The sequence below is a fragment of the Zingiber officinale genome, chromosome 6A (assembly GCF_018446385.1).
Source record: "Zingiber officinale cultivar Zhangliang chromosome 6A, Zo_v1.1, whole genome shotgun sequence".
Taxonomy (NCBI): domain Eukaryota; kingdom Viridiplantae; phylum Streptophyta; class Magnoliopsida; order Zingiberales; family Zingiberaceae; genus Zingiber; species Zingiber officinale.
In genome coordinates, this window is record NC_055997.1 from 118,905,143 (window position 1) to 118,928,558 (window position 23,416).

A 23,416-nucleotide genomic window follows, 5' to 3' on the forward strand; every position below is an offset into this window, starting at 1 on the left:
GGAAGGGGCTCACGCACACATACCGAGGCGAATACGTGTCCTCAGCCCATACCTCGATATGGGCTTGTCAGAAAAGCTTGCCTGACACCATACTGCTACAGTCCGAGCACGTCTCTGATGGGACAGCGGAACCCTCTGTCATAAGATCCTGCGTATGGCTCGCTCGTTGGCCATACCCGCTGTCAGAGGATGTTTCCTTGTCCTGTTGTCTCTTCTTACTCCATGCCGAGTGTCCGGCCGGTCGGCAGTCCCCTTGCGTCCGGCCGGTCATATGTGCTGGTCCACTTAGGATATTCCCGGTAGTGTGTTCTGTGGAGACTGTTCGCAGTATTGCTACCTTATGCCTTCGGTCGAGTGGGCTACCCGCTCGGCCGTACAATCCTGTTCAACGAGCGTCGGAACCTGACTCCTCGCCGGGTGCCTTTGACTCCGATGAGACCCCGTTCGGCTTACCGGTCTCCTCTTCTCCGGTCGGCCGTTCGGCCCTTTGACTTCCACGTGGCGTTAGACTTCCCTCAGAAGGGGTCCCTGTTCTTACCGCTGGATCAATAACCATGAAACATTTTTGTTTTCTGCTGGTGTTGCTAAGGAAAATAAAAATTCTGTTTGGTATCTTGATTCTGGTTGCAGTAATCATATGTGTGGAAAAAAGGAGAATTTTTTTGATCTTAATGAATCTTTTCGAAGCACTGTGTTGTTCTTGTGATGGGTAAAGGTAGTATTCCCATTACTTTGAAATATGGGAAGAAGAGTTCTATTGGTGGTGTTTATTATGTGCCTAATCTTCATCATAATTTGTTGAGTCTTGGTCAGTTGCAAGAGAAGAATTATGATCTTAATTTTAAACATGGTGTTTGCACAATTCGTGATGAACGATTGGGGCTAATAGCTAAGGTAGTTATGAATAATTGTCGGTTGTTTCCTATTACTCTTAGATATGATGATTTGCATTGTTATAGCACTATTGGCTTCGATGAGACTTGGTTATGGCATATGAGATTTGGACACTTTCATTTTGGAGGTCTGAAGTTTATTGCTAGAAATAATGTAGTGTCTGGATTACCATTACTTGATTTTACCACTAGACATTGTGAAGCATGTATTTTGGGGAAGAATCAAAGGGATTCTTTTCCAACAGGTAATGTTTGGAGAGCAAGACAACCATTGGAGCTCATACACTCAAATTTGTGTTCAGTTGAGGTTCCTTCTCGTGGAGTTAACAAGTTTTTCGTTACTTTCATTGATGATTTTAGCCGGAAGACATGAGTGTATTTTTTGAAATATAAATCTGATGCTTGTGAAGTTTTCAAGAGTTTTAAGTCTTATGTTGAGAAGCAAAGCGGTTATTTGATTAAGACTTTGAGGACAGACACTGAGTATACAGTGTGTGATGATTTTTTGGCTAACTGTGGAATCAAGCATCAAATGACAGCCAGGTACTCTCCTCAGCGGACTGGTGTTGCGGAGAGGAAGAATCTTATTGGGATGGATATGGTGAGATCCATGATGAAAGCAAAGAGTATGCCAAAGGAGTTTTGGGCTCAATCTATTTCTCATGTGTTTATGTTTTGAATCGGTGTCCATCAAGGAGTATTCGTAAAAACACTCCTTATGAGTTGTGGTCCGATAAGAAGCCAAATATCTCTCATCTTAAGGTATTTGATTGTGTTGCTTATGCCCATGTCCCAGATGCAATCCGGAAGAAGTTAGATGACAAAACAGAGAAATGCATCTTTATTGGCTATCGTAGTGAAACAAAGGGGTACAAGTTGTTCAATCCAGAAGGTAATCATTAGTAGGGATGTGACTTTTGATGAGCAAGGAGTATGGGATTGGAAAAAAGAAGAGCCTGAGTCACCACAGCCACTGGCAGTGATGTATATAGATGGAGTTGATGAGAGAGAGGAGCAAACTCAATAATCATTTTGTGATCCTTCTACTTCTGGTGGTCATCCGCGGAGGCAATCACAGTTACTTGCTCGTTTGAATGATTATGTTGTTGGAGATGTAGTTGATCGTCTCACTGACGAAAATGTTGTGAATTTTGCTTTGTTTGCAGATTGTGATCCTGTTGACTTTAAGGATGTTGTTGCTAATGATCGTTGGGTGAAAGCAATGCAAGAAGAAATTCATGCCATTGAGAAGAATAACACTTAGGAGCTCACAAATCTTCCAAGTGGGAAGAAGCCCATTGGTGTCAAATGGGTTTATAAGACTAAGTACAAACCTAGTGGAGAAGTTGATAGATACAAGGCAAGGTTGGTAGTGAAAGGCTACAAGCAAAAACCTGACATTGATTATTTTGAAGTATTTGCGCCTGTTGCTCGTCTTGATACTGTTCGTATGGTGATTTCTCTTGCTACTCAAAATTGTTAGAATATATTTCAAATGGATGTAAAGTCTGCCTTTCTGAATGGAGTACTCGAAGAAGAAGTGTATGTAGAGTATCCTCCTGGATTTTTTTAAAAGAGGACAAGAAGATATGGTGTATAGGTTGAAGAGAGCTTTGCATGGGTTGAAACAAACTCCGAGAGCGTGGTACACACGCATTAACACCTTCTTTGTTGAAAGTGGTTTTCAGAGGTGTCCGTATGAGCATACTTTATATGTGAAGCCTTTGTCAGCGGGTGATGTTCTTATTGTTTGCCTATATGTTGATGATTTGATTTACACCGGAAATAATCAAAAGATGATGGCAGACTTTAGGGAGGCAATGATTAGATAGTTTGAGATGATGGATTGGGTCTCATGTCATATTTTCTTAGGATTGAAGTTACATGGTCGGATCGTGGTATCTTTATTTCTCAAAGAAAGTATGTGGGTGATATCTTGAAGAAATTTAAGATGGATGGTGCTAATTCGATTATGACTCCAGCTGAAGAGAGGTTGAGGTTGACTAAAGATGGCAACGGTGGTGTCGTGAATTCTATCTACTTTAAGAGCTTGGTTGGAAGTTTAAGGTATTTGACGTCGACAAGGCCTGACATCAATTTTAGTGTTGGACTCATCAGCAGATTTATGGAGAATCCTCGACAGTCACACTTATAGGCAGCCAAGAGGATTTTGAGGTACATTAAAGGCACTCAAGGAGATGGTATTTTGTATGCAAGAGGTGAGCCTGTTGAACTTCTTGGATACACTAATAGTGATTGGGCTAGTGAGATAATTGTGAGAAAGAGCACTTCTGGATATGCCTTTTTCAGTGGTTTTGGTGTGTTTTCTTGGAGTTCAAAGAAACAACCAATTATTGCTTTGTCGACAACTGAGGCGGAGTACATTGCGGCATCAAACTGTGCTACCCAAGCAGTTTGGTTGAGGAGGATGCTTGGATTTCTTCAACATAAGCAAGATGACTCGACCATGGTATTTTGCGATAACAAATCAGCTATTGAGTTGACTAAGAATCCGGTTTTTCATGGTTGCAGTAAGCACATTGATATTAAGTACCACTTCATTCATGACTTGGTTCGTGAGAATGAGATTGTAGTTGATTATTGCAAGAGTGAAGATCAAGTGGCAGATATTTTTACTAAGGGATTGAAGATGGAGACTTTTATGAAATTGAAGAAAATGCTTGGCATGGAGAATTTTGCAAACTTAGTTTAAGGGAGGCTATGTTGAAAAAAATAAACTAAGTTTTGAGTTTTGGGAATTTCCTATTTGTATTAGGTTAACTTATTATTTTCGTTTTTAGGTAAATTAGGTCATATAAATAATTGATGTTGCTGTCAGATTGTTTGAGATAGTGAGAAAAGAATAGCCTTTCGGCTGGTTCCAGTTTTCCCAATTTTTCCTTTAAAAAATAGTCTTGCAGTTGATTCTCTTTGAAGAATATACATCCTCGATTCCAGCGCTCACAATTCATATTGGTTGAAAATTTGTTTCTTTCAACGATTGCAAGTGGGAAACGTATGTTTTGACTTCAAATTTTAACTTGATTTGTTGGGTTATTCATTTTGAGTACTACAATATTTAGTGGATTGCACCAAGATTGGAGCCGTTGGATTTGAAAATGTGTCATTTGTAGAAAATCTATTGTTGTTCTCCAGATTTTGATTTGAGTTTCTTTGTCTTGTTTCTGATTCGTGGTTACTATTTTGTTTTGTTTTTATATATATATCTCTTTTGCGAAGAGTTGCATTCAGTTGGATCAGTGCATACTGGTATGTTTTTATTTACATCTCTTTTGGAAGACTTGCATTTAGGTTATTCAGTTGGATCTGTGCTTGCTGTTATGTTTTTATATACATCACTTTTGGAAGAGTTGAATTTAGGTTATCCACCTGGTAATTTAGTTCATTTTCAAATTATATTGTTGAAATAAAAAAGAGCATTAGATTTTTCTTGATGCGTTAATGTTTTGCTTAAAGGGGTGCAGTTCATGGTCTTGTACGAATTGATTCAAGGGAGCAATTAGGAAGAAGAAGAAAGGCATTTTTTTTATTCACCTGATATTTAGTGATTCAGGAAAATGTCGCGGATTCCTAAATGGAAGATTGAAAAGAGAAAAGTGAAAGTCGTCTTCCGCCTACAGTTACATGCAACACATTTACTCTCTGCCTTTCCCTAGGGTTTTTTTTTCTCTTTATTGTTTCTTTCAATGAATTTACTAGCTGGTCAAATGAAACTTTATTTATTTGAATCTTTTGTATATGCTTATTTTAATTTGATGATACTTTATCTTTATCCTGTTTTGCATTCCATTTTCTTTTGTTGATTCCTTGCTTAAAGAGATTTGCTTCCTAAAGTTTATATGGCAATGCCCTTCACAACATTGCAGACTATGGTGATATACTATAAAAAATTATTAGTTTTCCATAAGTGATAGCATAGTTCTTGTTGGTTTCTTCAGCTTGTGTTTGTTTCTATATTCATGTTGGAGCTTATCAGACATTGCAATGATATATAATTGCACAATATTAAATTAAAATCTCTCTTTGACTGTCTTTTGCTCAACTGTCTCTCTATCGCCTCTAAAGGAATTTGTTGCCGTATGATAAAGTCCAAAGGAGAATCAATATAACAGCAAAAACTAGTTATGGTTTTGTACATTGTTTTCAATATATCTAGATTTCTAGGGAAATTGTGGTCAATTTAGTTGCAATATTTCATTTCCTCTTTATCTGGTAAAATGCCTATAAGTTATTATTTGCAGTTTCATTAAATTCTCATATTATGGAATATTGTTCAACTCATGATCTGCAGCTGTTTTCCATGTTTAGTTTGATGTCAGTTGTAGAGTATCTAATGATTGAAGCAAGTGCATTTTAAGACTAACAAGTTACTTATACTCCAGTTAACCTGATATTAGTGCTGATACTGGCAGCAATATACTTGCTCTGGACAATTATATTACACCTGTTGCAAGTAATAATGAGCATGTTTAGGTGACATAAGAGAGATTTTCTTTTTTAGAAACTTAAGATCTTAGAGAATTATCTCTGCTTGTTTCAGATTCCACAACAAGGGTGGGACAAGTTGTTTATATCTCTTATCCCCAGGGTGGGACAAGTTGTTTATATCTCTTATCCCCATCGGTGTGGGCAAAACAACTGTGAAAACAAATAAAGTAAATGTCAGAAATGGGAGCTGCAAGTGGCCAGATCCGATCTATGAAACTACAAGACTTCTCCAGGATGCCAAGACTAAAACATATGATGAGAAAGTGTACAAGCTTCTGGTGGCTACCGTATTTAGTTCTTTTTTTACTTTGTATTTTTTACCTTTTGTTCCTGGTCAAATCACAAACTTAGACAAGCTTGCCACTGAATGCCACTGCTACTTGATTTACTTACCTTTTCAAATCCTATATGTCATGTGAGGTATACAGCTCATCTTTATTTATTTGCTTTCTGGAATGTATTTCACAGGGGTCTTCCAGGTCAAGTTTCCTTGGAGAAGTTAATATCAACCTTGCAGACTTTGCAGATGCACTAAGACCTTCATCTGTTTGTTACCTCTTACTAATTGTGATTTTGGAACAATTTTACACGTGAGTGTTTTTTTTTAAAATAAAAAATTCAACAGTTTTTTAATTATTTTTGAACATGTTTGATTCTCTACCATTTGGTATGTCTTTATTATCAAATTTAAGCCAAAAATGAGTGCTCTCTTGAAAAATTGTGAATCAGCACTTTTCTAGGAAAATGTTAAATTGACAGTCCAGAAGATGATATTTAGCATTTGGTCTTTAACATTTGAGACATGAGTTGACAATATATTTCAAGTATATCTTCCAATTTTTTTAATAGTTTTGGTAGCTTATATGAGGCATACTGGATTCTTTGTTAGTTCTTGGTGGAGGGACATTCAAACTTTAGGGATTATAACTTCTTGACATGCTGAATCTGATGGAAGAAGGATAAACTTAGATTCATTTACTGTTATTTTATCCTTCCTCATTGTAATGGCACTTTTTCTCTGTCTTTTTTTGGGTGTATTCCAGGTCACAGTCCAACTTCTTACTTCCAAAACTGGTTTCAGGTGCCACTTAACATTTTGGAGTTAGAAAGAACAAACATTGGGTATAAGGATTAACTTATGAAGAGTGAAGAAAGCCAAAGTAGTTTAGAGAGTGAGAACTCATCCTTAAAAGTTGGAGTTGTGGATGTGAGAAATCAATTGGCAGAACTTCTCGAGACTTCACTGGCCTCTGAAATTGAAGTTACAGTTATGCGAAGTCATTTCTGTGACCGGATGCAGGATTCCTTTGCACAACTTCAGACAGTAGTAAGCGCTTGTGGACACACTTGCTGAGAAAGAATCACTGTTAATAGACAAAAATGGAAAGTTATTGATAGTTCTTCAGTCATTACAATCTGATTTTGATATTATTTTTCGGGAGAAAGAGAGCCTTATTGATTACATAAACAAAAAAAATGCAGAACTTGAAGAGGTGCAGCTTAGAGCTGCAACAGTGGAAGCTGACAGTAATTGCCACATGAAGAAATATGAAGGTGAGATTTGTCAGCTGAAAAACATTATGATCTTTTGTGAAGAAGTGTGCAACTTAAGGTCATCTAGGGATGCGTTAGAAATTACAAATGTGGTACTGAAATCTAAACTAGAGGAACAACATAGAAAAATATCATTGCTCGAGGAATGTGAGTCTCAGTTGAGAGCCTTACAAGGGCACAACAAGGAGTTTAGTTGTAGACTCTCAGAACAGGTATTGAAGACAGAAGAATACAAGAACCTGTCCAACCTTCTAAGGGAACAAAGAGATAAAGCACAGGCAGAGTGTCTTCAGGCTCGAGAAAAGGAGAATGAGAGATCATCACAAGAGTCACTGTGAATTACTTTTATTAAAGAACAGTATGAGTCCAAGATCCAGGAGCTGAAAAATCAGTCGTTTGTCTCCAAGAAGTATGCAGAAGATATGCTATTGAAATTGCTAAATGCTCTTGATGAAGTTGAGAGCAGAAAGAAAACTGAGGTTTATCTAGTGAAAAAATTGGAAGAGTTGTCAGAGAAAATATCTAATTTGGAGTGTGAGCTAGTTACAGTTCTGACTGAGAAAAGAATTAACCAAAGCTCATGATAGGATAACCAATGAACTGGAGTGCACTGTCCTGAACCTCGAGTGTTGCAGGGAAAAAAGCCTAAAGCTTGAAAACTCCCTGAAGAAATGCAATGCTGAGAAGCTAAAGCTTGATGATTCCTTGAAGGAGTGTAATGAAGAAAAAAATAATGTGAGAATTGAGCTTTGACCTGGTTAAGAGGTTGTTTGAGAATTTGGCCTTAGATCGATCTGTTAACCATGAAGGCAATAGTGACTCTGATTTCCCTTCCATAAGGTCAATTGAGCAAATTTTGCAAGATGACAGCTTTGAATTGTCAGCAGCCTTCCAAGAATTGCCAAATTACAAAGATACTAATTCGGGAATAGATGCTTCAACTGTGGATTTCACAAATTCTCCAAATACAGCTGTTGGAGTTGTGCTGCCAACTATTGCTGATGAGAAATCATGCTCTTATTCCCCTCCAAATTCAACAGCTTTTAAGGTAACTGTAGTTTTCACATTGGATTAATAGGGTACAGACTTAGAATTTCATGAAAGTTAATGTTAGTTTTTTATATGCCATGCGCCACTTCTATTTCAGGATACTGAAAGTGCACTTGGACAACAAACCAAATTCACAGATAATATAACAGATATAACTGACATTGAGGAGCACTTCAAAGAGCATCAGAAGTTAATGTCTGGCATAGGCATGCTACAGAAGGAGGTCAATTCACCAACTTTAATATAATTTACAACTTGGAAGGTACTCAATCATAGCCAAGGCTTTACTATTGGAGGTCATTCCTCTGACAGTAATCTGCAGCCATTATGCATCAACAAAGTAGAATTGGGTGGTTTGGCTCCTTTCATGTTTAATAATCAGTACTGTTAACATCAATCTGATACTTCTATTTTCTTCTAAATCTTTGCAGTTGGAGAAGCTAAGAAATGAGAATTTATCATCACTAATTCCTTTAGAACACCAATTTCTATCATCCCATAAGATTTTAGAGAGAGATTTATCACAACTTGACCTGGTATGTATGACTTACAATGATCATGTGGTACGCTGAATAATTGTATAACTCTTCTTGGGCCATAGATCAATCTGGAACTTCCCTTGGTTAAGCAAATGAGCAACTGGGAAGCATTTTTCCTTTATTCAAGGAACTTCCTGAAAGTGGCAACGCATTGGAAAGAGTACTTCCTTTGGAACTTGAGCTTGCAGAAGCATTGCAGTAAAAAAAGATATCAGATTTTCACGTACGAAGGTATTCATTCTTTCAATCATTGTTTGTAATTGGTGTTTTTTTTTCTTCTGTATTTCTTAGGTTTATTCCTAGCAAAATTTCCTGTGTCTTTTTTCAAAGCTTCAGTCATGGGATTCATTGAGCAAAGTAATACAACATGCACAAGCAACCTACCTGATTTCACTACTGGTTTATGCATATTGCAAGGAGACAGTAGAACTAATCCTTGTTAATTCGTGATTGAATAGGGCCCCCTTCAATATATTTTAGTAGTCACTAAAGGCTAAATATATGGCCCCCAAAACGCAACATTTAGCATTAAAAGCTAACAGAGTTCCTAAGCAGGTGCCTTCCAAGGTTCTTTTACGTATATTAAAATACACACATATGTTGTTTCAACATCTGCTCTAATGGAAATAAATCCATTTTATTGTTGATGCGGAGTACATTGAATCAAAGAGAAAAGATTACTTTTGAGAAGATCACCAGTGTGGTACAGCTATTGCAGCTGGTAGACCCTTGCAGGTACTGCAGCTTGAAGATTGGCTAGAGGTGCAACTGGAAGAATGCTGGATCATGCAGATACAGTCATGGTTTTGTGAGGGTTAGTTGCTCAAAGAGCAGGAGTCGTGCGTTACGGACTTGAAGGAGATCCCAAGTATAATATGTGAGGCAGGAAGCCCTTGTGACAAAAGAGGCATGAGCTGCAGGAAAGACAATGGTGGAGGATGTGCAGGTGCTTTGGTGCCAAGTCAAGAGACCCACCCGTTCTCTCTCAATTCCATATTGGATAGGTTTCCTTCAATTTATAAACTGCAGCATCATGGGGCTATATTCAACAAATTAAAACATAACATAACGTAGAACACAATCTAACAACTTAATGATGTGAAATAAAAGTCTTGCACAAGGCATTACAATAAATTTGTTTCTGATATATGCAATTATGTAACAATGTTTTGCCGCATTCATTTAGTTTAGCTTACACAAAAAATATAACTGTTGTTTGGTGGTCAGAAATGTATCTTTGCAAATTGAATTCAGGCTCTGGATTGATTATAAGCACTCATCATGACTTCGTTTGACTGGCACGCAGCTCATTCCTGAAACAACATGACAACGACGCATTAGTGTTCCAGAGCTTCAGGCACATCAATGAACTGATAAAAGAGATGCTGGAGTTGAAGACTCGATATACTGCTGTTGAAACTCTTGAATTTGTATTTTTCCTTGTGCTTATTAGTTCTCTCCTGATATTTGTATTTTAGTTCTTCGATGATCCAATCTCTCGCAATAGATGCTGCAGTTCGCTTGCAGCCGCGTTGTAGTGAAAAAAGTGAAAAAGAATCAGGTGAACTTTCATATACCACCCGCCTTCTGGTATCCAATTTGCAGATTGGTTGCCTGATTGACAAAGCTGGATCAATAATCTCTGAGATGAGGACTACACGTGCCAACATACGTGTGCTTTCAAAAGAAAATATTCCGAAAGTTGCTTCTGAAGATGATAAGATGGTTCAGGTAAGCTATTATTATTTTTTATTTCCCCATATGTTTTTTGTAGTTTCTGTACATACTGTTATGTGCCATTATACTGGTTTTATACAGATTAGTGGTGAGTTTGACATTACAAGAGATGCACTTGTCCATGTGACAACTTGTCTAAAAGCCAATTTATTTGAAAGGGATAGTACATCAGCTGCACATGGTTCTTCTGCTCCTCACCATCGTTTTCCAGTTGATGCTTCTGTTGGTCCAAAGTATCATGGAGGCAGGGATAGTAAATCACATGGTCATGGGTTTTCATATTCTGATGGATATGGTGCTTCCCATAATTTGCCATCGTCTGATACTTATGCTGGCTATGGCAGTTCTCAAGTAAGTTTTTCCCCCCTTCAAATATCTTGATATCTTAATTTAGAATAATTATCTCTATCTATATTCTCTTCATGTTTTGTTTGGTCAATCTTCATGTTAGCTTTCTGAAATTCCACTAATGATTTGTAGCTACCTTTAGGGAGGTGGTAGCAATTACAGTTCATATGATGGATACTCTTCCCGTTATGGAAACATTGGGTAACAGTTTATTTGTTTTTTTTTTTTTTGCTTATTTCATTCACAGTTTTAAAATGTTTGCCATTAATGCTTTACATGGAACCTTATGGTTGGAGGTTTATAGAGATTATTAGAATATGCCCATTCAGGATCATTGAAAACTTGAAACACCTTTGTTAGTATTACCCCAACTAATTTAGTTTGGACTGCAGCAATCAGTAATTTTGAAGTTATAATTTAGATGAGTACAAACTTGATGATCTGTGGATAAGGTCATGGATGTACTGAATGTTGGAAAAAATAAGAATTTCTGGTTGTCTGAGATTGTTATTTATAGCAGTTGCGGGTTAATGGTTTTTTGATTTTTTAAATATTTGTGGAGGTTACAAATGCTAAGGAAGAAAAGGTTGTGTACTATTGTATTGAAGGAAGGTAGATTGCTCATTGTCCTAGAGTTATATTGGTAGCCCAGGAAGAAAATAGAGAGGAAATGTAGAAAGCAATATCAGAACTCTAATGTGGCAGTTAAATTCTGTATCTAGTGCGAAGAGAAAAATAAATAAATGCAAAGGTCATGTACAATTTCCTTGTCAAACTTAAACCCTATTTGATTTTTTTTACTATGTTTTACGTTCTATAAGAGAATATGGTGGCATTGCACTTTTTATCCCGTTTGAAATCTCATACCATATGTAGTAGCATGTGCTAAAGACCAACATAAATCACCAGAACATTGGCCGTTGTGTGTATGCCACCTGCTGTCTTACTCCAGTACAAGGCAATGTATTGTCTTTTGTCTTCTGTTTCCAGTTTCTAGGCCTTGGTTTTTTATTCTAAGAATGGCTAGTTTTAGTCAAATTTGTTTTTTTTTTTTTGCAATAGAGAGATGGGAAATAAGGATTGTTTGATAAATTAGTTGACAATTATAATGTGGAGATGTGACAGGTCATCACAAATAACTTATTAGTATGTAAAGGGCTCCAATTATGGGAATCTTCAGACTCTTCTACAGCAATCAATTGAGAAAAGAGACAATTTAAATCGGAATCCTAACTTTTGGTCAAGGTTTTTGCAATGATTATTTGACATCTCAGTATTGTAAGGAAACATGAATTTCCAATTATGGGAGCCAACAATGTGTGAATCTAATAGATTAAGTTTCAGAATATTCTATTACAATTAATTGAGAAAGTTCACAAGAGTTGCCTAGTAGTGTTTAAATGTCAATAAATGATCAGAATCTTGAAACATTTGGTTAGCAGGGAAAGTAATGTACTATGGATGGAAGAGGGGAGACCATGGATAACACTTGGTAAATCGTACCATGCCTTGTTATACTAGAATTGTAAGTTTAGTTGGCATCCGACACTCAACAGTATGCCAAAGTAACACATATCATTATGCTATGGCAGTAGGTCTTTGGTAGAAAAACAAGTAAAACTTTAGCTATTGAAGGAAATCAATGAACTCAAAAATTTGGCACTTGGCAGTACTTAGATTTGGCTTATCATTTTTGGATTCTTCCACCAGTGCATGCTGTACTTCTTATCTGATGGTAGACAATGTTGATTTTATCTATGTAATAGTTTAAGTCTCCGCAAAGCTTGCACTAAGCATAAGGGTAGGTTACATCTCAACTGTTGTCATTTTGCCAATTAAATAGTGTTTCCATATGATTTTCAGGTCTGAGTCCTTGTTCTGATACTTCTTTTATTATTGTTATTATCATATGAAACTAAGTACCTTCCATTATTGTGCATGTATTTCTTTTACCTGCAAAACCCTCAACGTTAATAAACTTGAGAATCAATTGCTAGTTATCCGATGCTCTTCCGATTATCATTTTTCACTATACCTTCCACATTAATCACCAATGGTGTTTAAACAATTGCACGTGACATTCGATATTTGCTAGTTATGCAATCCGCTTCTGATAAGTTCTCAACCTCTTTGTGGCCATGATTTTAACTCCATCTTAAAGATGATTTAGATAGCCTATATTCTTAAGCGTGCTCATTACTGACAAATTGCAAGTGTCAGTACCTGTGCAGCTTTTCATATTATCCAGAGAGAATTGTTTTTGTTGCCTTAATCATTAGCATGCTTTGCCAGGTTATCTGGTCCCAACAGATCCCATGGGAAACATAATGATTATTAAAACCTCAGTGAGTAGGACCAACAGGTAGAACATCCTTTTTGATTCTGAAATGCATGAAATGGTATCCAACATAATTTTGGAAGCTTTGTTGCTTCATGACCCTAAAAACCTATATTAGACTTCTAATGCAGCTAATCTTTTTCACCTTTGTTGCCTTGCTCTCCTATTAAAACAGTTTAGGTCTGAGAAGCCTGGAGCTAGCCTATATATGAATCCTCAAGCCTAAACCAGACGACCAGATGAACAAGTCTGAGATGTTTATCTCCCACATAAAATGATGTTACCATTTATCTCCTACCTCCCCCTAGCTTTATACCAGAACATTACTGCATAACCATGGACCTAAGCTTCAAGCTTCCCAATCAAGCTTTGTTTTAAGGATTATTCAGCTGTTTGTATTTTGAACCTCGACTATCCTCTGTTGGTGATCACTGAGTAGTGTGCCTATATTTTAGATATTGTTTCTGATTGAAACCATCTGTGGAAGGTTCCTACTGATCTGTACCTTATTGATGTCCTATTACAACGTTTAGATTTACTTCCGCTGCTACCATATGGTCTGTGAGCATTTATTCTGTGAAATTAGATTGTTATCTTGCCTCTCTGTTTACGGGGTCCTCCATCTATTTGTGATATCGTCGGGACATGAACTATAGGTTTTTCTGTACTTCAATCACTAATTTTTTTTCGACCTTTTTTTTTTTTTTTTTTTTTTTTTTTTTTCATTTTGGTAAAAAATTACTGATATTGATCGGCTCTTGGAAACATCTTTACTTCAACATGTGGGACCCCACTTCTCCATGTAGCTTCATAGAGATATAGATATGTTAAATCGCACTTAATCAGGTCAATTACCTGTTCGGCTGGACCATCCTTTTCTTAATCTTGGAATACAATTATTCTTGTTATTTCTATATTTTGATTTGATTCATTCATTGAGCTTAGGTTCTCTTCTCTCTTATATTTTGGTGTTGTGTTTGCTGTTTCAAGATTTTAGCCAATGTCTTTATGACTAATCTTAAATCTAATCTATTTAACCAATAATGCATTTATTTGTTTTGTTACATCGATCTGGATTGCGTTAGTTAATATATTTTGGAGACTAGGATATTTCAATCTGATCATACTGTGTCATTTTTATTTAGCTGTGACAATAATTTCAATGTTTACTGTGTGTCTCGGTGTTGAGAGACTGTTGTATCATTGAAATAGATGTAATCTTTCTTTTACTTTGTCTAGTTCATTTGATAGTTTTGTAAACAATTTTTTGTAGTGCGGGAATTAATCAGTCTTCTTCTTTTCTCTTTGAAATTGTTACATAAACTAAGTTATTATTTGATTTAGTGGTAGTTAAATCTGGAACTTTTTTGTCCAGAGGTTTGAATTCACGTAATAATAATGATAGGATGGCTTAACATTGTTGCACCGGCTAGAAAATATTGTCATCCATAATCTTAACATTTTTTTCTTTTCTTTTTGAAAATGTGGTTATAATATTCAAGACTTGATACTTTTCTCAAGTGTCAGAGCAAGCTGAGGCTGGAAAGTAATACTAAAATATAAATTCTTGTATTTTTTTTTTAAATTTTCTTTTGCTTGAACATAAAACACAGTTCGAACGAATTCAAGTTAATCTAACAATTTTATTGCCATTTTAATCAAGTCATCAGAGTTACGAAGATTGTAATGACGAATTACATGCTAATAAGCCATCCTTTTTTAGCTTAGCAAAAGTGTCTTACACTTGCAATTAGGGATATCTCCATTTTGAAGTTCTCAACTAATCCTACCACTAAATCTTCGCTTTGGTGAATAAATAAAAGCAGGCGACTACTCTATTATTTCAGATCAACGCTTTGCATAAAATTTCTTTTATATATTTTTTACTTGACATGTTCACATTTACAATTGATGGTTGTTGTCGCTTTTTGTTTCTTCAAAAGGAGATTAAACCTAATCCTTGACGACCAAATTTTCGTCGCCATTGGCCCTTTTCTCATTTATGTACATATATAAAAGGATTAACACGCATAAAGAAATATCATATTGTATTGGCCCTTTACCCATTTATGTCAATATATATATATATATATATATAAATGGATTAATATGCATAAAGAAATGTCATTGTATTGGCTCTTTACTCATTTATGCATAAAGAAATGTCATTGTAGGCCTCATCCTTGTCTTTCATGTCTATACTTGTGAGGTTGAATCAAACTCAACAGTCTATAGCTATTGTGCATGGGCAAGTGCAACCGGCTCAGAGATTTGATCCATGCACCAACTCTTCTTATCTATATGATTTGTGAATTTGCACTTCTTCACATGAAGACACATGATTACTAACGTTAGTTTACCTTATATTCTACGTATCCTTTTTTTTTTTAATCCCATAGGCTCGAGTGACAAAGCTGAAGCTCCCCTACCACTCAATCTTATATTCCAAATCGCATCACTAATTAACAATCTCAAAAGACTAAAAAGATCCCCTTTAGTTGCTCATTCGCAATGGTCTTAATTATGAGAACTTCATTGATGTCCTTTGAATTACTAAAACATGTATTTATTGAAATTTTTTTATCCGCCAATGTTATTTATCTCATGGATTTTTTTCCCCTTATTATTTTACGTTTCATACGGTGAGCAATTACTCGAATATAATCATAGATTATTATGTTACTTATTACATAGACAAAACACGAGAAATAGCACCAATTACGTTTTAAATGTTTGTGATGGGAAATGACAATGATGCCCATCTCATGAATTTGGACCATTTCTCACGCTGTCACGCATCAGATCGCACCATATTTCGCCACAGAAAAAAAAGGTTATCACATGCAAAATTCAGTCCTGGTCTAGCAAAAGCACGTTATAACTCACCTAATCCCTCACAACTTTTCCAAAGACGTGTGTCCCTCCCCTCAAAAAGAGAGAACCTAATCATTTTATTATTCCTGGACGACTAGGATATTTCCATTGTCATTGGGCCTCCCTTTGTTCTCACCTTGCATATCTCTCTTTCAGATATCTTGTCTCCTATTTCAAAAAAGAAAAGTCAATTGGGAACCTTCCTATACTTGTAAACCAAGCTATCCACCGTCCTTTTTGTGCTTTACTTTATTATAAAAACATAGAGCGTCTTAAGAGATGTACTGAAGCTAGAACTAAGTGAATCATGACTTCTTTCTTCTCCTCTTCTCGTGCTTTCTCTTCCTCCTCTCTGCATAATCCAATGTTATTGTTATTGTTAGGCTTCACTATCGTCTTCCATGTCCACGAGTGCGAGGCTCAATTAACCACGACGTTCTATGATACCACTTGTCCGAACGTGTCAACTATCGTGCGTGACCAAGTGAGACAGGCACAGAGTTCGGATCAACGCATCCTTGCGAGCCTCACTCGCCTCTTCTTCCATGATTGCTTCGCTAACGTAAGTTGCTCTGCCTCCTCTTAACTAGTTTCCATGCATACTCGGCATGAACATCAAATATGAATTTAATCACTATGATGATTGTAGGGTTGTGATGGATCGATATTGCTGGATAATAGCAGCACAATCGTAACGGAGAAGGATGCTGCCCCGAACAACAACTCTGTGCGGGGTTTTGACGTCATAGACAACATCAAAGTCGCCATCGAAAATAACTGCTCCGGCATTGTATCTTGCTCTGATATCTTAGCTATTGCAGCTGAAGCTTCGGTGAACTTAGTAAGAACTAGTTATAATACTATCATTTAATAAAAATTTTAAAATTCTCAAGAGCTTAAAGTGTCAAATTCACCTTTCATTTTCATCGATTAGTTAATTATGTAATCAAAATTTTGACAAAGTGTTAAAACTTAAAGGCAGGTGGGCCTACATGGAGTGTCTTACTTGGAAGAAGAGATGGAACTACAACCAATTTAACTGCCGCAAATAACCTCCCTTCTCCCTTTGATAATGTCACTACCCTCCAACAAAAATTTGCGGCTGTCAACCTTAACATCACCGATTTAATCGCCTTATCAGGTAATTGAATGATTCTCTTGAAGTTATGACAATGTATACATACATACATGAATATCGACTTTAATTTTAAATAAATTATAAATTGCAGGAGCTCACACCTTTGGGCGTGCTCAATGTCGGACCTTCAACCAACGACTCTTCAACTTTAGTAACACAGGCAATCCAGATCCAACGTTGAACACCACATATCTCTCCGCATTACAGCAGAGTTGCCCTCAAGGCGGAAATATCAGCGTCCTCAATGACCTCGATGTCTCCACCCCTGACACCTTCGATAACAAATATTACACTAATTTGCAGAGCCTAAGGGGCCTGCTCCAAACCGACCAAGACCTGCTCTCTGCCGCCTCCACCAATGCATCAACTGCCCCCATCGTCAACGACTTTGCCTCTAATCAAACCGCCTTTTTCGAGAGCTTTCTTGAGGCGATGATCAAGATGGGAAACATCGATGTGCTCACGGGGAGCAACGGGGAGATCAGGAGCAATTGCAGGCAAGTTAATGGAGCTAGTGACATGTTACTGATTGAAGTTGGTGCTAAAAGAAGTTCCTCTGCTGAGAATATTTGAATTCGAACACAATGACACGTCGAATGTCTTAATTACCTCAACTAGGTGAAGCAAATTTCGTTTGAGTGAAAAACCAATTGATTGAACCGCCTGGTCCTGTTTGGTTTGTTGTTTGTTTTTTTTAAAAAATAAATAAATAAAATAATTCCCACATGCCAATATTTGTAAAACACAATATGCATTGTTTATTTCAATTTTTCCGGATGTATTAAAATATTATTAAAAGAATCGATTGATAACTCACAAATGTTGGGTCTGATATAAATTCTCACATTCAGATAAGTCAAAATAAATAATGAATAACATATTTGGACTCCTTGCAATCTCAGGAATCCACAAGAACTGAAATTGGTACAATCGGAGCTCTCTAGGTTGATTATTGGATTTCGACCGAAATTGACCGAAATCCAACGTTGGGACTGATATGAGTTCATATCATGCCCAACGGATTTCGATCGATTTCGGTCGAAATCCAATAATCGACCTAGAGAGTTCCGATTATATCTATTTCAGGTCTTGTGGATTCAAGAGATTGCAAAAAGTCTAAATATGTTCTCTATTATTTATTTCGGCTTCTCCGGAGGTGGGATTTTATATTAGACCCAATGTGGGATTTCGGTCGATTTCGATCAAAATCCACTAATCGACCTAGAAAGCTCCAATTACACTCATTTCAGCTATTGTAGATTCCTGAGGTTGCAAGGAGTCCAAATATATCTTTCATTGTTTAATTCGATTTCTCCAAAGGTGGGATTTTATATCAAGCCCAATGTCGGATTTCAACTAATTTTTCAAATAATATTTTAACATATCCAGAAAAGTCGAAATAAACAATAGATAATATATTTAAACTCCTTACAACCTAAGAAATTCAAAAAACCTAAAATGAGAGCAATAGGAGTTTTCTAGGTCAATTGGCGGGTTTTGATTAAAACTCACTGATTGACCTAGAGAGCTCTGATTACATCCATTTCAGGTCCTGTAGATTTTTTAGATTACGAGGAATTCAAATATGCTATCCATTATTTATTTCGGCTTTTCCGGAAGTATTAAAATGTTATTAAAAGAATCGGTTGATATCTCACACACGTTGGGCTTGATATAAAATCTCACCTTTAGGGAAGTCAAAATAAATAATGGAGGACATATTTGGACTCCTTGCAACCTTAGGAATCCACAAGAACTGAACTGGGTACAATTAGAGTTCTCTAGGTCGATTAATGGATTTTGACCAAAATATTTGCAAATGTATGCTGCTTTGCCTCTTCTTAACTAGCTTCCATGCATACTCAGTATGAACATTAAATCTGAATTTAATCACTATGATGATCATAGGGTTGTGATGGATTGATATTGTTGGATAATAGCAGCACAATCATAACGGAGAAAGATGCTGGCCCGAAAAACAACTCTGTGCGTAGGGGTGAGCAAAAATTTAGTAAAACCGAATTAATCGAACCGAACCGACCGAATTTAGGAATTCGGTTCGGTTAATTCGGTTTTCGATTTTTTTTTTAAAAAAATTCGGTTCGGTTTTCGGTGAATTCGATTCGGTTTTAAGTTTTGTAATTCGGTTAAACCGAATAAACCGATTAAACCAAATAAAAATATTTATTAATTTATTTTTATTTAAAAATATAATAAATAAAATAAAATCTCTTCTTTATTTTTATTAAAATCAAATAAAGTTTTAAAATTCGGTTTAATCGGTTTATTCGGTCAAAAATCGAATTAACCGATCTTTTATCGGTTCGGCCGGTTCGGTTTTTGTAGAGAATTCGGTCGGTTCGGTTGGTTGAAAAAAAATCGGTTTATTCGGTTTTTGATCTATTCGGTTCGGTCGGTTCGGTTTTGACTGAATGCTCAACCTTATCTGTGCGGGGTTTTGACGTCATAGACAACATCAAAGTCACCGTCGAAAATAACTGCTCTGACATTGTATCTTGCTTTGACATCTTAGCTATTGCAGCTGAAGCTTCGGTGAACTTAGTAAGAACTAATTATAATACTATCACTTAATAGAAGTTTTGAAATTCTCAAGAGCTTAAAGTGTCAAATTCACCTTTCATTTTCATTGATTAATTAATTATGTAATCAAAATTTTGGAAAACTGTTCAAACTTAAAGGCAGGTGGGTCTGCATGGAGTGTCTTACTTGAAAGAAAAGATGAAATTACAAAACTTAACTGCCACAAATAACCTCCCTTCTCCCTTCGATAATGTCACTATCCACCAACAAAAATTTGCGACAGTCAACCACCGATTTAATAACCTTATTAGGTAATTGAGTGACTCTCTTGAAGTTATGACAATGTATACATACATACATGAACATCGTCTTAATTTTAAATAAATTATAAATTGCAAGAGTTCACACCTTTGGTCGTGCACAATGTCGGACCTTTAACCAGCGACTCTACAACTTCAGTAACACTGGCAACCCAGACCCATAGTAGAACACCACATATCTCTCCGCATTACAGTAGAGTTGCCCTCAAGGAGGAAATATTAGCGCCCTCAATGACCTCGATGTCTCCACCCCTGACATCTTCGATAACAAATATTACACTAATTTACAGAGCCTGAGGGGTTGCACCAAACCGACCAAGCCCTGCTCCCTGTCGCCTCCACCAATGCATCTACTGCCCCCATCATCAACGACTATGCCGCTAATCAAACCACCTTTTTCGAGAGCTTTCTTGAGGCATTGATCAGGACGGGAAACATCGGTGTGCTCACGGGGAGCAACGGGGAGATCTGGAGCAATTGTAGGCAAGTGAATGGAGCAAGTGGCATGTTACAGATTGAATTTGGTGCTAAAAGAAGTTCCTCTATTGAGAATATTTGAATTTGAACATAATGGCACGTCGAGTGTCTTAATTAGCTCGACTATATGAAGCAAATTTCATTTGAGTGAAAAACCAATTGATCGAATCGCGATCCAGTTTGGTTGGTTGGTTGTTTTTTTTTAAAAATAAATAAAGTAATTCCCTCATGCAAATATTTGTAAACCACAATATGCAATCTTTATTTCAATTTTTCCGGAGATATTAAAATATTATTAAAAGAATCGATTGATATCTTACACATATTGGGCCTGATATAAAATCTCACCTTCAGATAAGTTGAAATAAATAATGGATAATATATTTGGACTCCTTGCAACCTCAGGAATCCATAAGAATTGAAATGGGTGCAATTGGAGCTCTCTAGGTTGATTAATGAATTTCGACTGAAATCCATTAATAGACCTAGAGAGCTCCGATTATTTCTATTTCATGTCTTGTGGATTCAAGAGATTGCAAAATGTCTAAATATGTTCTCTATTATTTATTTCGGCTTCTCCGAAAGTGGGATTTTATATCAGACCAATTGTGGGATTTCGACTGATTTCGATCGAAATCTATTAATCGAATTAGAGAGCTCCAATTACAATCATTTAAGCTATTGTAGATTTCTGAGGCTGCAAGGAGTCCAAATATGTCCTTCATTATTTAATTCTATTTTTCTGAAAGTGAGATTTTATATCAGGCCCAATGTCAGATTTCAGCTAAATTTTCAAATAACATTTTAACATGTCCAAAAGTGTCGAAATAAATAATAGATAATATATTTGAGCTCCTTATAACCTAAGAAATACACAATACCTAAAATGAGGACAATAGGAGTTCTCTAGGTCAATTGGTGGGTTTCGGTCAAAACTCACTGATTGACTTAGAGAGCTCTGATTGCAACCATTTTAGGTCCCATAGATTTCTGAGATTGCAAGAAATTCAAATATACTATCCATTATTTATTTCGACTTTTCAGGAGGTATTACAATGTCATTAAAAGAATCGGTTGATATCTTACACACGTTGGGCCTGATATAAAATCTCACTTCAGAGAAGTCGAAATAAATAATGGAGGATATATTTTGACTCTTTGTAATCTTAGGAATCTATAAGAACTGAAATGAGTACAATTAGATCTCTCTAGGTCGATTAATGGATTTCAACCGAAATCATTGCTAACGTATGCTGCTCTGCCTCCATTTAACTAGCTTCCATGCATACTCGATATGAACATTAAATCTGAATTTAATCACTATGATGATCGTAGTGTTGTGATTGATCGATATTGCTGGATAATAGCTGCACAATCATAACAGAGAAGGATGCTGCCCCGAACAACAAATCTGTGCGGCGTTTTGACGTCATAGACAACATCAAAGTCACCGTCGAAAATAACTGCTTCGGCATTGTATCTTGCTCTGACATCTTAGCTATTGCAGCTGAAGTTTTGGTGATGTTAGTAAGAACTAATTATAATACTATCACTTAACAAAAGTTTAGAAATTCTCAAGAGCTTAAAGTGTCAAATTCACCTTTCATTTTCATTGATTAATTAATTATGTAATCAAAATTTTGAAAACTGTTCAAACCTAAAGACAGGTGGGCCTGCATGGAGAGTCTTACTTGGAAGAAGAGATGGAACTACAACCAACTTAATTGCCGCAAATAACCTCCCTTCCCCCTTCGATAATGTCACTATCCTCTAATAAAAATTTATGGTTGTCAACCTAACGTCACCGATTTAATCGCCTTATCAGGTAATTGAATGACTCTCTTGAAGTTATGACAATGTATATATACATACATGAATATCGACTTTAATTTTAAATAAATTATAAATTGCAGGAGCTCACACCTTTGGGCGAGCTCAATGTCGGACCTTCAACCAGTGACTCTACAACTTCAGTAACATAGGCAACCTAGATCCATCGTTGAACACCACATATCTCTCCACATTGCAGTAGAGTTACCCTCAAGGCGAAAATATCAGCGTTCTCAATGACCTCGATGTCTCCACCCCTGACACATTCGATAACAAATATTACACTATTTGCAGAGCCTGAGGGGGCTGCTCTAAACTGACCAAGACCTGCTCTCTGCCGCCTCCACCAATGCATCTACTGCCCCCATCGTCAACGACTTTGCCGCTAATCAAACTGCCTTTTTCGAGAGCTTTCTTGAGGTGATGATCAAGATGGGAAAGATCGATGTGCCCACGGGGAGCAGCGGGGAGATCAGGAGCAATTGCATGCAACTGAATGGAGCAAGTGACATGTTATTGATTGAAGTAGGTGCTAAAAGAAGTTACTCTGTTGAGAATATTTGAATTCGAACACAATGACACGTCGAGTGTCTTAATTACCTCAACTAGGTGAAGCTAATTTCGTTTGAGTGAAAAACCAATTGATTGAACCGACCGATCCGGTTTAGTTGGTTGTTTATTATTTTAAATAAATAAATAAAATAATTCCCACATACCAATATTTGTAAAACAAAATATGCATTGTTTATTTTGATTTTTCCGGAGGTATTAAAATATTATTAAAAGTATCGATTGATATCTCACACATGTTGGGCCTGATATAAAATCTCACCTTCAAATAAGTTGAAATAAATAATGGATAACATATTTGGACTCCTTGCAACCTCAGGAATCCACAAAAATTGAAATGATTGCAATCAGATCTCTCTAGGTTGAATAGTCGATTTCGAACGAAATCTACCGAAATTCATTGGGCATGATATGCACTCATATCAATATAAACGTGGAATTTCGGTCGTTTTCGGTCGAAATACATTAATCGACCTAGAGTCTCCAATTATATCTATTTTTGGTCCTGTGGATTCAAGAGATTGTAAAAAGTCTAAATATATTCTCTATTATTTATTTCGGCTTCTCCGGAGGTGGTATTTTATATCAGACCTAATGTGGGATTTCGATCGATTTCGGTAAAAATTTATTAATCGACCTAGAGAGCTCCGATTACACTCATTTCACTATTGTAGTTTCTTGAGCTTGCAAGGAGTCCA

At 36.5% G+C, this 23,416-nt stretch overlaps 4 protein-coding genes and 2 pseudogenes across 6 annotated transcripts in view; all 6 read left to right on the forward strand.

The window, feature by feature from the left end:
* The window catches only part of LOC121997703 (sporulation-specific protein 15-like), a 178,008-nt gene that overhangs the window by 2,139 nt on the left and 152,453 nt on the right, over nucleotides 1-23,416 (forward strand). The window contains exons 2-4 of one of the 3 annotated variants that reach the window (XM_042552269.1): nucleotides 4,371-5,680; nucleotides 5,871-5,992; nucleotides 6,446-6,483. The gene's annotated coding sequence lies outside the window, so the exon portion shown is untranslated. Of the gene's footprint in view, nucleotides 1-4,370; nucleotides 5,993-6,445; nucleotides 6,484-23,416 lie in introns of all 3 variants that reach the window. The other 2 variants (XM_042552271.1, XM_042552270.1) reach the window with 2 other exon arrangements.
* Nucleotides 4,472-13,506, forward strand: LOC121995216. Its single transcript, XM_042549016.1, has 13 exons — nucleotides 4,472-4,533; nucleotides 5,455-5,689; nucleotides 5,871-5,992; nucleotides 6,446-6,483; nucleotides 6,629-6,726; nucleotides 6,809-6,956; nucleotides 7,697-8,004; nucleotides 8,104-8,229; nucleotides 8,438-8,542; nucleotides 8,608-8,776; nucleotides 9,852-10,276; nucleotides 10,364-10,633; nucleotides 10,773-13,506. The coding sequence occupies exons 1-11, from the start codon at nucleotides 4,472-4,474 to the stop codon at nucleotides 9,860-9,862; spliced, it is 1,422 nt and encodes a 473-aa protein (XP_042404950.1). The 3' UTR covers nucleotides 9,863-10,276; nucleotides 10,364-10,633; nucleotides 10,773-13,506.
* LOC121995217 (KH domain-containing protein HEN4-like) lies at nucleotides 10,031-10,944 on the forward strand. Its single transcript, XM_042549017.1, has 4 exons — nucleotides 10,031-10,276; nucleotides 10,364-10,633; nucleotides 10,773-10,831; nucleotides 10,878-10,944. Exons 1-4 carry the CDS (start codon nucleotides 10,031-10,033, stop codon nucleotides 10,942-10,944), a joined length of 642 nt encoding a protein of 213 aa, XP_042404951.1.
* On the forward strand, nucleotides 16,110-17,639 carry LOC121997704 (peroxidase 15-like). The gene is made up of 4 exons (XM_042552272.1): nucleotides 16,110-16,404; nucleotides 16,492-16,683; nucleotides 16,821-16,983; nucleotides 17,072-17,639. The coding sequence occupies exons 1-4, from the start codon at nucleotides 16,150-16,152 to the stop codon at nucleotides 17,551-17,553; spliced, it is 1,092 nt and encodes a 363-aa protein (XP_042408206.1). The 5' UTR covers nucleotides 16,110-16,149; the 3' UTR covers nucleotides 17,554-17,639.
* LOC121995218 lies at nucleotides 18,774-20,400 on the forward strand (annotated as a pseudogene).
* On the forward strand, nucleotides 21,374-22,712 carry LOC121995220 (annotated as a pseudogene).

Bases quoted from the DNA above. Each gene is read 5' to 3' on its own strand.
- LOC121995216 (XM_042549016.1), top strand. From the start codon at position 4,472: ATGTCGCGGATTCCTAAATGGAAGATTGAAAAGAGAAAAGTGAAAGTC. The intron at 5,993-6,445 runs GTGAGTGTTTTT...GGTGTATTCCAG, and splicing joins ATTTTGGAACAATTTTACAC to GTCACAGTCCAACTTCTTAC. The intron at 6,484-6,628 runs GTGCCACTTAAC...ATCAATTGGCAG, and splicing joins ACTTCCAAAACTGGTTTCAG to AACTTCTCGAGACTTCACTG.
- LOC121995217 (XM_042549017.1), top strand. From the start codon at position 10,031: ATGATCCAATCTCTCGCAATAGATGCTGCAGTTCGCTTGCAGCCGCGT. The intron at 10,277-10,363 runs GTAAGCTATTAT...GGTTTTATACAG, and splicing joins AAGATGATAAGATGGTTCAG to ATTAGTGGTGAGTTTGACAT. The intron at 10,832-10,877 runs GTAACAGTTTAT...TTTCATTCACAG, and splicing joins TCCCGTTATGGAAACATTGG to TTTTAAAATGTTTGCCATTA.
- LOC121997704 (XM_042552272.1), top strand. From the start codon at position 16,150: ATGACTTCTTTCTTCTCCTCTTCTCGTGCTTTCTCTTCCTCCTCTCTG. The intron at 16,405-16,491 runs GTAAGTTGCTCT...TGATGATTGTAG, and splicing joins TCCATGATTGCTTCGCTAAC to GGTTGTGATGGATCGATATT. The intron at 16,984-17,071 runs GTAATTGAATGA...TATAAATTGCAG, and splicing joins CGATTTAATCGCCTTATCAG to GAGCTCACACCTTTGGGCGT.